General features: G+C 39.4%; 1 protein-coding gene across 1 annotated transcript in view; it reads left to right on the top strand.

Moving 5' to 3' along the window:
• The first annotated feature begins 7,069 nt into the window (after positions 1–7,069).
• The window catches only part of LOC122671046 (calcium-dependent protein kinase 13-like), a 31,469-nt gene continuing 24,883 nt past the window's right edge, over positions 7,070–13,655 (top strand). Inside the window, exon 1 of the mRNA XM_043868140.1 lies at positions 7,070–7,823. Within this exon, the coding sequence (XP_043724075.1) occupies positions 7,187–7,823 (637 nt within the window). The 5' untranslated portion in view covers positions 7,070–7,186. The remainder of the gene's footprint in view (positions 7,824–13,655) is intronic.

Raw genomic sequence — 13,655 nt, 5'->3', positions numbered from 1 at the left:
GAGGGTAAACTTGTTCAGTAAGTCATCAATGGAAAGCCAAGACCATGTAAAGATCTCAGAATTGGAAGACAAAGCAGCTCCTCTTCTTCATTTTGCGTGTGTGGGTTTGTGTGTTCGAATCTGGAAACTCTACGTGGGCGGTCCATGACAATCTTTGCATGGTATTTCAAGTTTGCCTTTCCTTCTTTTTTTTTTTTTTTTTTAAATCAAAAAAAAAATGTCGACGCGGTTACGCTGGACCCGCTTGACCCACGTGTCCTGCCCTCTTCCCACGTCGCTCAGACGCAGTGATTCTCTAGAAAGGATTTTGGTCTGATTGGACCTACACATATTTTATCCCCCCCGCATTTATACGGCCGTAGAATGGTCCAATGGAATGGGCCGCCGGGTCTTAGGGCCTATATTCTATGGTTCACATTTCGCGCAGTTCTCACCGACTTGGTTTATTGGTATCACACTTACAGGTGTCACTCCTTCCGTTGTAACCGCCGTTTCACAAATAAAGCATATTGGGATCCACTCATTATTAGATCGGGGCCGTTCGTTTTCACATCTGGTCTTCTACGGAACGACGGAACACAGTTCTGCTTCGTGGGTCCCTATTCTTGTCCTCGGGCCTAACATCGAGCCTCTAAAATCAGAAGAGAAAAAAACGGCATATGGGAGCGGCCCCCTTCCAAGTTCCAATGGAAGGCATCAAACTGGAATTTTTTAAGAAATGAAATCCAGTCATGGGCCCCACCGCTTTACCGACACCCTTACAGCGAATGGTGCATAGGCGTTTTCACGTGAAGTCGAGCTGGTGACAAACCTGCACGCGGATGCATTCGTACGCTTCCCCGCACTCCACTGGAACGATGATGCTTTGAATGGAGAATCACTGGCCCACTCGTATCAGTATCGGTGGAGATCCATATTGATTTTTGATTAATCCTGTGAATCCCATAAAAGTAAAAATATAGGGTAAATCTATTTAATCCGAATCGATATCGGATCAGTATTGATACAATGCCAATTACTAAAACCCTGGCAGAGAGAGAGAGAAGGAAAAGAAAAGTGGTCAAAGTGATGGATGGTTTCCATCACCCGTCGGAAATCAGATGGGTTAGATCCAATCTAAAGACTTTATTTGTTCGATCTGATAAGTTTTTGAGGGTTTCCTTTTCGTACGCAGGATCTTTCTATATGGGTCCTTGATAAGTGCGTGGACTTCCCCAGTCCGAATCTAATCACTCTTTCTTTTCTGTTTAAAAGGTTAATTTGTAGGGGAAAGGAAAAAAACACTGAACTGTACAACCAAAAATAGTTTCATTCTCGCTGCAGGGGTAGATTTGTAAAAGGAGCAAATTTCTCTCTTTTTTTTTTTTTTTTTCTTTTTTTTTTGGAAAGCAGTTTTCTATTAGGGAATGAGGTCTACGCCAGTATTCTCATGTGTCTATCTCTATCCTCCTCAAAACAAGGAGGCAGAGGTGTACTTTCATATGAGAAAAAGAGAGATGGACTCATGAGAGTGGTGGCATAGGCCACACTTTGGGGGAGGTATTTATTCTATGATCTAAATGGAGGGAGAGAGACCTGGGAAGCTTGAGCATTCCTTTGCTTCCCATCAAATTCATATTTATATGGATTAAATAAACTAAAATTTGCATGAATTAATAAATGAGCCTTAGTAGTCCATAGTTTTTAATCTAAACTTGTTTATGACTAGGAATGAGAATAAACACCCTGTTCATATGGTCTCCGTATTGTGTGTATTTAGGAATGAAGATTTCATGGCACTAGTGCGAATTTATATACGGTGTGTACATTGAATCGGATCATACGAGAATTTCGCTTGTGTGTTATTGTCTATTGATTTGGAATGGAGTTCTCGTGTGTAGTGTACGGTCAGTCCCTTGACCTTGAGGGGTCCTTGTTGTGGTTACGCATTATGATTTTTTGTGAACCAACATTTGATGTCTCCTTGACTATATATTTAAAGAGACTTCCAACTTGAAATCCACTACCCTTATTAGGAGAATATCAAAGAGAGAGAGAGAGAGAGAGAATATATAATTTGGACAAATCCGAAATTGGTGGTATTTTGGTAAATATTTATAAAGTTTTAAAATTATTTATTTTTAGAAAAATTGTAGAAATGTTTTAAGGGTCTAATCGAAATTACAGAATCTCCGAAATTGGACTTTTGATATACTAGGGTTTTGACAACAATTTTATACATGTCTTATAGTCTGCTATATGATATTGTTTTAGAGAGAGAGAGAGACCGATGCATAATTAGTTATTCAAATTGGGAGACTTTGATTATACCTACCTAGTTGTGTATGTAGCGGTAAATATCATATTGGGAATGTGATATTGACCTGACACGTGACATGCTAGGTAGAATCCTAAGGGGATCCTACTCCTTCCCCATCGGTTCAACCCATTTGTTTTATTTATGAATTTTCTTATGATTCTATTTATTTGACACATTTACATTATGTAACATTTTTATTATTGATCATAATCTTTTGAATAATATCTATTGTATAGGGATCTTGATGAGAGATGAAATCTCACATCAAGATTAGGGAGATGACATGGAAGATGATCTTTTTTCTCGAGAATTCAAAGTGAATCCATTAAAATTTTATTTTTTGGCCAGCAGGGCCAACGCGCCTATGTAAGGTCCATGGCAGCCTTGTACTCCGCAAAGTCATAAGGAATTGTTGGACAGAAATGGATAGGAATTCTTCTACCGATATTGACAACCATTCTAGAATTTTAATCAACAAAAGGAAGGTAAAACATGATTATCTTAATCCTCACTAATACAAAACCTTCACGCGTTCTTAGCCCTTTCACAGTCAGTCATTTCCACCATTGTAGCAAAGCTTTCTGTCAACACGAAAATTTCGAAGAAGAAGATTTTTCTCAAAATCCTTGTTCAACCTCTCTCTCAATGACTCAGACACATGCAATGGAGAGAGAAGGGCGATTTGAGGTGAGGGGAGAGAAGGTGGATCAATTGTAATTATTTGGGAGAGACTTCTCTCTTCCTTATAATTACAGAACTTATAAAATGTGATCTGGTAGGCCACGGGTGGCCTGTAGTCAAGGCTGAAAAAGGAGAGACAGAAAAGAGAGGGAGGTTTCGGTTCTTTTGCAACTTCTTAAGTTTTGTAGAAAATTTTTCTATGCGAAAGAGAATGCCACTCGGTCACACAGCCGTTCATGTTTCTAGATACAAAGGTGTGCAAAATGACTGTCGCATCCTTAGTCATTTCCATCTTTCCACGGGATGCAATGGTCATTATGAACAACACTGTGTCTGAGTGCAGGGACGACCTGTGCTGCATGACCAGGTGGCATTCTTTCTCTCCTTTTTTTTTATATTTGATTTATGCAATGCTTCTCTATTCGTAGCAGGAAGCAAGGTGGGGTTGGTCAAGCGGGTAAGGAGCAGGGGGCAGGCTTATAGACCATGTTTTTGGTTTATGACATTTTTCTTTATATATGAATTTTGTTTTTCAAATGGTGTGGGCTCAAGTCCATTTCAATTTTACAAAAACACTTTTTGAGGATTTAGGCTTTTATTGGCTTGGGTTATAAACCCAGGCCAGGCCAATCCATCTCAGGCTTGCCTAGCCCCATTTTTTGTTTTAAAAAAATAACAAAAGTTCTTTTTCTGGCCCATTTATAAAGCCATTGTCATTGGTTTGTATTAACACCTTGTTTTGGGCGGGACTTTAAATATGTTTTAGGCTTTTGCAATTAAATCAGTTTTGGAAGTTTAGCCCATCAAGTTTAAGCCAAGTTTTATTAAAACAGAATTGGATTCTTTTTCCCTAAAACTGGTTTGGGCCTAAGTTTGTTTGAACTCAAATGGGTCTTTACTTGGGGATTTTGGGGTAATCTCATTTGTTAGTGACATAGAGTTTGAATGTGTGAGGTGGTTTGCCCCATGGGCCATGAATGTTGTTTGGTACATTGGGCCGAAATGGGTTTGTAACTTAAGTGCTAAGCAGTAAGCACTACTTTAGCTCTCAGTTAAAAAAAAAAAAACTCTACTTTACATATAGTGGGTCATTAAGTTGGTTTTATACACATACGCATTCTTTGGGTTTTCTTGAAACCATTGTCGGCCCATGCATATTTGAACCCTTAATAACAAATGAGATTAAAATTATTAGGGAATCATTAGGGCATGAAAAATTACATTTGCATAAGATGCACACACACATGTTATGTGTGAGATAATATATGTTAATAAACTAAATGTTTGTTAAATTAATGATTGTTTTATAAATGTTAATTTAAATATATAAATGGAATTAAAGGATCAAATATATGCAATGTTTAGTGGTAATGTGATTAAAATGAATCATGTGGATGGATGTATGTAATGTAAATTATCTCTCTCTCTCTCTCTCTCCTTTCTTTTTTATACACAAATGTACTCTCTTCGGACAACTGATGTAGAGGCCGAGATTGTTACCCGCTCCAAGATCGACAAGGTATCGGTATACTCTAGAAAGAGATAGATTGAAAGTCCAAAGAAATCCCAGTGAGAAGAACCTTGACAAAGAAAACCAAATTGGGGCAGAGAACTGAGTAAATAAAAACATGGTCTTTAAAGTACAGCCCACATTGGGCTGGATCCAATATCGAACCATGATTGGGCCCAAGTTGTATGTGTAGATTTTACAGATAAGCTGGGCTGGATCCAATCTCGAACCATGATTGGGCCCAAGTTGTATTTGTAGATTTTACAGATAAGCTGGGCTGGATTCAATCTCGAACCATGATTGGACCCAATTTATCTTTGTAGGTTTTACGACCGTTTGGAGATTGCTTATGCCCTATCCCTTTGTTTTAACGGGGACTTAGTGGGGTAGGAAAAATAAGGGTGGGAAAGTATTGATGTGGCATTTCAAAATCCCACTCTAACCTTGTTTGTTTAATCTGGGGAGGTGAACTTACAAAAGCTCAGGGAATAATATTAAATGCTTAGTCTGCTGATGTGGCATTTGAAAATCCCACCTCTATGCTATTCAAAGTCCCATAAAAAACAAAGGACTTTGGTTACTATTCCTGGAAAAAGTAAAATCCCACCTTTGTTCCCCAATCCATTATACTGTGAGACCAATCCCACAACATTCCCACCCCATCCTCCCCGCGAAATAAATGGCCCCTTAGTGCTTCCTCATTCCCATAAGAATAACCTTTTTTCATATTGGAAGATAAGGACGGTTAAAAAACATAACATTTGATCCCTCTCTCTCTCTCTTCTGCCCACAAAATTTGATCATGATATTCATATAGTCCTTCTAGATTTTAAAGTTTGTTTTTGTCTACGGAAATAGACACTCTAGGATCTGGGGCCAAGGATTCGAGTTGATTGGTTCTATGATTTGGTAGGACTGTAGGAGTCAAGCACCTGAGCTGGTCAAGCTTACTACTGTGGGTCAGAGCTACCAGTTTGTAGGGGTGTAAATGAATAGCCGAAATCCGTTTCCGTATCCGTGTTTGTATTCGTTTAGCACTATCCGAATCCGTCCGAAATCTAAATGAATGCGAATATGAATAGGCTATAGCTATCCGAAAAGCTATATTTACATGTAAACGGATAAAATATCCGATCCGTATCCGTGTTCGTATCTGTTTAGGATTATCCGAATCCGTCCAATAGCTAATCGGATGCGGATGCGGATATAGCACTATCCGAGCCGAATCCGATCCATTTACAGCCCTACCAGTTTGATCTCCCACCTACAAGTAGAACATGGTAAGCTTACAACCTTGAATCCTTTAGAACCGTGTAAATGCTTGCTGCATTTTGCGGTAGAATTTTTATCAAATTTTAGTAATTTTTGCAGGTCCAAAGCCCATCACTAAACCAACCAACCATACAAATTGTATATTTATAGGGATGACAAGGGATATTCGAAAATTCGAATTTGATTCGCATCTGTATTCAAATAGGGTATTCATATCTATTTAAGGATAGCTGGAAAGATATTCGAATAACCCAAGAAAAAAATTAATCAATCTAAAAAGATAACCAATTAATAATAAAAAATTAAATAACTAATGATATTGAGGGTTTTTGAAGATTCAATAAGTTCGAAGGAGTGAAGAAATGAGAATAATGAAACTACAACAACTAAGACACATGGATTGAGAGTGTGAATAATATCTGTTAGGTGAGGAAGTCAGAAAATCTAGGTTAGTCAAAAATCCCAATTCGATTTGTATTTGTATCATTTGGGGATATCCGTATTTGGCCATGAGATCTGATTCAAGCTCATCCGATCAGTTTACATTTCTACAAATTACTCCTCAATTTCTTAAAATCAATTTCAGTCATAAGGCAACATCAACGCACAAACACAAGAGAAAAGAGAAATAGTGAAGGGTCGGTTGTTGGAGCTGCCAAAATGAAATCCCATTTGATGTTGCATTAATTTTTATAATCAGTGGTCTGTGACCGGTCTGGTCGACTGGTCCCCTGTTGATTCCAGTGCAGGCAAAGACAGAGACACCCTTAAGCCTTAATCCCCCATCATATATATATATATATATATTTTAATTTATTAAAATTTGGGCAAAGAATAAAACATTATTATTCTCTCTGTCTCTCTACCTTTCCTCTGTTCTCTGTTCAGTTCTCACCAACGAAACAGATTCCAGAGAGAAAAGTGAAACTCAAATCCAAATTCCAACTCCATCAAGCGAAATACTTGTTTCCCGACCACAAGTCCAAAAGTATTCCTCCCGTTGTGTCACCCAGCAAAGCTTCACGACGACCGGCGACCAGACTCCAGAAAGTGTGAGTGAGTCTGAGAGAGAGAGAGAGAGAGTGTTTTAAAGAAAAGCTAAAAAGGCAGAACTGAATCACATTGCCGTACACATCACTCATTGGAGATTTTGCAGAATCACTCTTTACCAATCAGAACACATTATCTCTCTCCTCTTTCATTTCTGCACTCCGCACATCGCAGTCAGTCAGTCAGTCTGTGAGAGTCTGTACTCTCTGAACTACCTTGCTTCTGTACTTCTCCAGCTTTTCCTCTTCTTCTTCTTCTTCTTCTTCTTTATAATGGTCCGCATGATGGTGTAAAACCCTAACCCTAGCCAAGGTTTTTCGTTGAAGTCCTGCTTTTGCTGGATCGTCTCCTGTTCTCAAATCTGGACCCGTTAGATGGGAAACTGTTGCAGATCTCCCGCTGCGGTAGCCAGGGAGGACGTGAAGTCGAGTTTTTCAGGTCACGATCATGGCCGAAAGGACAAACTTGGAGCTGACGCTGGTGCCGGAGGCAAGAAAACCATCACTGTCTTGCCTGATACTACCAAGGAAGCAATCGAGGAGAAGTACGTGGTGGATAAAGAATTGGGTCGAGGTGAGTTCGGCGTCACTTACCTTTGCGTTGATCGCGATACAAGAGAGCTCTTGGCTTGTAAATCCATTTCGAAGAGGAAGCTTCGGACAGCAGTGGATATCGAGGATGTGAGGCGAGAGGTGGCGATTATGAAGCATTTGCCTCAGAATTCGAGTATTGTGAGCTTGAAGGAGGCCTGTGAGGACGACAATGCGGTCCACTTGGTGATGGAGCTGTGTGAGGGAGGTGAACTATTTGATCGGATCGTGACTCGTGGTCACTATACGGAGCGAGCTGCTGCTACTGTCACTCGGACTATTGTGGAGGTTGTTCAGCTATGTCACAAATATGGGGTGATCCACCGAGACTTGAAGCCTGAGAACTTCCTTTTCGCTACCAAGAAGGAGAATTCACCATTGAAGGCCATTGATTTCGGCTTGTCCATCTTCTTCAAGCCAGGTGAGAGTTCCACCCGCAGATATCTGCCTTTTGTTAGTACTGTCTTATGTTTAATTGGCATACCAGCGGAAACTTCGGGAATTGAATTCTCACATTCGGGTCAATGGGTAGCCATTGGGACTTCTGATATAGTAATGACCAGAAATGCTACCTATAACTACAGGTGCATTCTCTTTACTAAATTTTCAGGCATTGCGTAAGATTTCTTTGTTGATTTGATAAATTTTCTGGGTGAAGTGTTTCTATTATGAGCATAGAACTTAAAAACATGGAACGATGGGGATTGTAGCTATTGGTTTCTGCAGAGCAGTCACAAACTCACAAAAGAACTGAGGTGGGCACTAGTCTAATTAATCAGATGATTCAGACCATGTATATATTTAATGAACAGTGATTTGGTTTTGTTGGTTGACTAATTCCTAGATGGGATTGATCTGCATTTCCCATATGTGGCATGGAAGGCCGTCAATCTGGTCAACTGTCTGATCTTATTCACAAATTTCATGCACTGAGCTTGGAGCCTTGGATCCTATTTCTTTGTCATGGTACTTTTTATTTTTGTTCTTTTTGATAATTTTATCATGAGGAAGTAATGCAAGCCCAAGGAAAATTCCCAATTTCAATTAGGGAACCAGAAATCCAACCAACTAATTGACAGCAGACCTGATTCTAGCTGAGACATAGGAAACAGAATATAGTCTAGGATTTATGGTTCTATGAGGCAATTAGAAAACAGAGCATAAGAAGGAATGCAGAGAAAGGAACTAGATTATATGAAAAGAGAAGTTCAGAGAACAGAAGGTCCTGAACATCTAGATAAAATGGTTCTATGAGGCAATTAGAAAACAGAGCAAAAGTAAAAGGGAAGTGATTTGAAAGAAGGATAATAGAACCAGAACTAAATAATGTTTAAACAGATCCAGATAGATCATGTATACATCTTTAAATCAGAAAAGGTAAGAAACTGATGACAAAGTTACCTGATCTGTTGATTATGAAATATGCACGGTTCTGATAGTTGATCTATTCTGGCTATGTTCCTGCAAACTGGAGTGAGAAAATAATATAGAAGCATGACAAATTTTGAAGTATTGAAGAAAAAAAACCAAAACTAGAATCAATGAAGAAGAAGAAAAAAAGGATTAGGCTGAGAGAGAGAGAGAGAGAGAGAGAGAGAGAGAGAGAACAGGTTTTGTAGAGACTTTATTGCTCTAATAAAACTGTTCATGTACTGGTTATATAAGCTCTTAAGAAAACAAGAACTTTAGAATTAGAAGCTCTTACTACTCTAGGACTCTTTTAAAGTAGAAACTCCTAACTCGAGAGAGACTATTGCTCTAATTAAACTGTTAATGTACTGGTTATATAAGCTCTTAAGAAAACAAGAACTGTAGAATTAGAAGCTCTTACTACTCTAGGACTCTTTAAAAGTAGAAACTCCTAACTCTCTAAATTGACCATATAGATACACTAAAATGGGCACCTGGCTTAACCTAAAGATTCTGTTTTTGAAGAAAACTGTCCCTAAGCTTAGAAACAAAGTAAGTAGCTAAATCCAACACTTGTGTGGCCACTTAGAATGGCCTAAAAGTGAATATCAAACTTGAAACCTCAGCGAGGCTTCTTGGGCCTCCACCATGGTTCATATTTGTCAAGCCAATGATGGCTGATGCATCATGAAGATTGGTTCTTGATTGAAGGACCTTGAGTTCTTGTTGTAGCAAAACCTGATCTTAACAACCAGGACCTGTGAAGAGGAAGAGGGAGTGAGCTAGAACACAACAGGAATCAGTATATATTTATCGTGGTCTATCCCCAACCCAATATTTAAAACATAAAGCAATTGACTCGTAGTAGGAAACCTACTAAGAGTATAAGTCTAATTACAAGGAAAGTAAATAACTAAATGAATGTTTTACAACTCATAGCCTAACAATTACAACTAAACAAGGACACTCCTCACGGTAACAATAACTCCTATCACCCACAGTAGCAGTCTTTAACACTCCCCCTCAAGCTGGAGTATATATATCAAAGGCCCAGCTTGGAACAGCAAGAACATATAACCGGCAGAACCAGTCTTGAATATATATAGCAGTCATAGACGCCAATAACCATAGAGAGGTCTTCATTCTGGTAGCAATACCAATACAAGCACACCAATCATTAGCAGCAACTGTAAAGAAAAATCTTCGTGTCGAATAAATCCAAACAATGATGAACAAAAGAAGAGGTAGAGAATGTCAACTGCCAGCCAAAGTAAAAATGCAGCATAGGTCGCTCGAACCACTAGTAAATTGTAGCATAGGTTGCTGTGAACCACTAATAAAAGTGCAGAATAGGTTACTGCGCCCCACTGATAAAAGTGCAATATAGGTTACTGTAGAATCTTGGTGCTGAAAATCACAAGTAAGCATCTTCATAAGAATATATATGTTGTTGATGACAAGAGCAGATGACACGAACAGATAATAATAATCTTCAAATAAGTAGATGAAATCATGCCGATAGAGAACACCAAAGGATAATCCATCATCATATGATAGCAATAACTAGCTATCATCACGAAGGATGAGCATTACATAAATCCCATAATCAGGAGCATACACAATAGCATCAACAGCAGTAACAGATCAGATCAAAGTAGATAAAGAACTCTAATGCAGGACACAAACAAGGCAGAATAGTAATAAATTAATAACCCACAACCAGGGAGCCTGATGTCTCCCAAATTCTGGTCAAATGCTCCTTCCAGACAATGACAATGATCCCCAAACTATTGAGTTTATCCAACAGCTGGTTTGCAATATATATAACATGCCCACCAGAGTAACAGGTTACCAAGAAACCCAAACCAATACTAACAAATAGACTAACAGCAACATAAACCGAGATGCACTTAACACTCCCCCTCAGGCTGGAACATATACATCACCAATGCCCAGCTTGGAACCCCCTTGTAGAAAAACCTTACGAAATAGAGCTCTGGTGAACAAATTGCCAAGTTGGCAATTGGAGCTGACAAAAGGAGAGGAGATTAATTTCTTCATCACTGCATCTTGAACAAAATGACAGTCCACTTCAATATGCTTCATCCTCTCGTGAAATACTGGATTGCTAGCAATGTAAATGGCTGCTTGGTTATCACAGAACATTTTCATAGGTTTAGTGGTTGAAAACCCAAGCTCCTGAACAAAGGACTGAAGCCACATCAACTCAGCTGCAGTGTGTGCCATTGCTCGATACTCTGCTTTAGCACTGGAGTGAGCAACAATAGTCTGTTTCTTACTTCTCCACATAGCAAGATTGCATCTAAAGAAGGTGCAATATCCAGTAGTCGACCGTCTGTCACCATCAGCTCTAGCCCAATCAACATCAGAGTAACCAACAATATCAATGTGATTATGAGTTATGACAACAATAAAGTCCTTTTCTGGTGCACCCTTTAGATATATCTCAATACCCGACAAGCTGCCTCCCAATGAACTTGCTTAGGTGCCTGCATGAATTGACTAATTACACCAACTGCAAAGGAGATTTTAGGCCGGGGAACAATAAGATATGTAAGTTTGCCAACATGTCTACAATACTGATGTTTATCTTTGAACTCTCTCTCATCAGACGCTCCAAGTTTGGTATGAGGATCCATAGTGGTATCTATAGGCATGCAACCTAATATCTCTGTCTCATTCAAAAGATCAAAAACATACTTCTATTGAGACAAACTCAGGCTTGCAACCTAATATCTCTGTCTCATTTAGAAGATCAAAAGCATACTCCTATTGAGACAAACTGAGTCCTTTCTTGCTGGGAACTACCTCAATACCATTGGAGGTCACCCAATTCTTTCATCTGAAAATGTTGTTGCAAATAAGTTTTAACCTGGGCGATCCCATAGTCATCATTACTAGAAACAATGATGTCATCAACATAAACAACCAGTATAGTAACTTTTGAGGCCCATTGTCAAACAAACACAGAGTGATCGGAGTAACACTGAGAGAAACCACACACTGCAACAACCTTGCTAAATTTATTAAACCAAGCCCGTGGAGACTGTTTCAGCCCATAAATAGTTTTGTGCAGCCCACAAACTTTAGTGTCCTCCCCTTGAACAAGATACCTAGGATGTTGCTCCATATAAACCTTATCCTTTAAGTTATCATACAAAATGCGTTCTTGAAGTTCAACTGGTAAAGAGGCCAATCAAGATTAACGGCCAAGGAGATGAATATACACACATAATATAACCGTGCTATAAGAGAAAAAATCTTAAAATAGTCAACCCAATAAGTTTGAGTATTGCCCTTAGCAACCAGACGAGCTTTCAACCGCTCCATTGAACCATCAGGATGATACTTAATAGTAAACACCCAACGACACTTTACAAGGTCTTTACCAGGAGGTAAATCAACCAAGGTCCAAGTCTTACGAGACAACAATGCATCAATTTCCACATCCATGGCAGTTTTCCACCCAGGGTCAGACAAAGTAGTTTTGTAATGAGTGGGAATAGAATGAGATGTGAGGGATAGCGCGAAACGACATAGGGAAGGAAGGAGATGGGAAACAGAAACATAATTGGCAATAGGATAGGCAACCAAGGAGGGCTGAGTACATGAACGAGTACCTTTCCGAAGAGCAATAGGAAGATCCATGTCAAAAGACGGATCCTCAGGCAAAAAATATGCGGTGAGGGCAGAAGAGCAGTGGGAGCAGATGCTTGTTGTTTCGGACAGCGCTTGTAAACCTGTAAAGGCACTCCTTGTGGCTTACCGGAAGGAGTAGAAAGTGTGGGGTCTAACACTTCAAGAGGAATGCGCTGAGGAAGAGGTGGAGAACTAGGAGAAAGAGACCCTAAGTCAGAACCCGAGCCACCAAAAAATGGAGTATTCTCAAAGAAAGTAACATCAGCACTAACAAACTGCTGATGACTGACAGGATCAAAACACCGGTAGGCCTTTTGGGTACGGGAGTACCCTAGAAAAATACATTTGGTAGCACGAGGAGACAGTTTATCAAGTCCAAGGCGAGATTATGGACAAAACACAGACAACCAAAAATGCGAGGAGGTAAACCAAATGGGGGAACTATGAGGAAAGACGATTGAAAAAGGGGTTTAATACGAAGAACAGTTGATGACATTCGGTTAATTAAAAAATAGGTGGTTAACACAGCATAACCCCAATAAAATTTTGGAACATTCATTAAGGACCGAGCAATGTCTAGCAAATGACGGTATTTGCGTTCGGCTACACCATTTTGTTGAGGTTTATAATGCCAAGATCAGAACAAAAGGATGAAATCTCACGTCGTGTAATCTCAAGAGCACTATCAGTAAATTTTCAAATAAATACCAAATTCATTATAAAATTATTTGAAGACAAACATAATTCAGAACGATCTTTCAAAAGATACAGCCAGGTCATGTGAGAATGATCGTCAATAAAGGACATAGAGTAATAAAAACCTAACCTACACTTGACCCGACATGGGCCCCAAATATATGAATGAACTAAAAGCAAATAAAGACTTATTCCTAGACTCACTATGGGATGGTAAAACAGTACGGTGATGCTTGCTAAGCTCACAAGCTTCACACTCAAGACTTGAAATAGACTTGCAACTAGGGATCATGTGTTGGAGCTTGGAAAGTGAAAGATGCCCTAGCCGGTAGTGCCAGTGTGGAGGAGAAACACCAGTAAGTAGGGATAATAGACGCCGCTGTAGAAGAAGAAGCAACATCACAATAGTATAAGCCACTCCGCTCATGCCCTCCACCAATCATCATCTTTATCTTGAGATCCTGAAACACAATGAGAGGGGTAGCAT

The sequence above is a fragment of the Telopea speciosissima genome, chromosome 1 (genome assembly GCF_018873765.1).
Source record: "Telopea speciosissima isolate NSW1024214 ecotype Mountain lineage chromosome 1, Tspe_v1, whole genome shotgun sequence".
NCBI classification, from domain to species: Eukaryota; Viridiplantae; Streptophyta; class Magnoliopsida; order Proteales; family Proteaceae; genus Telopea; species Telopea speciosissima.
Note: the sequence above shows the minus strand (reverse complement) of the source record. Positions and strands in the feature narration are given on the sequence as shown.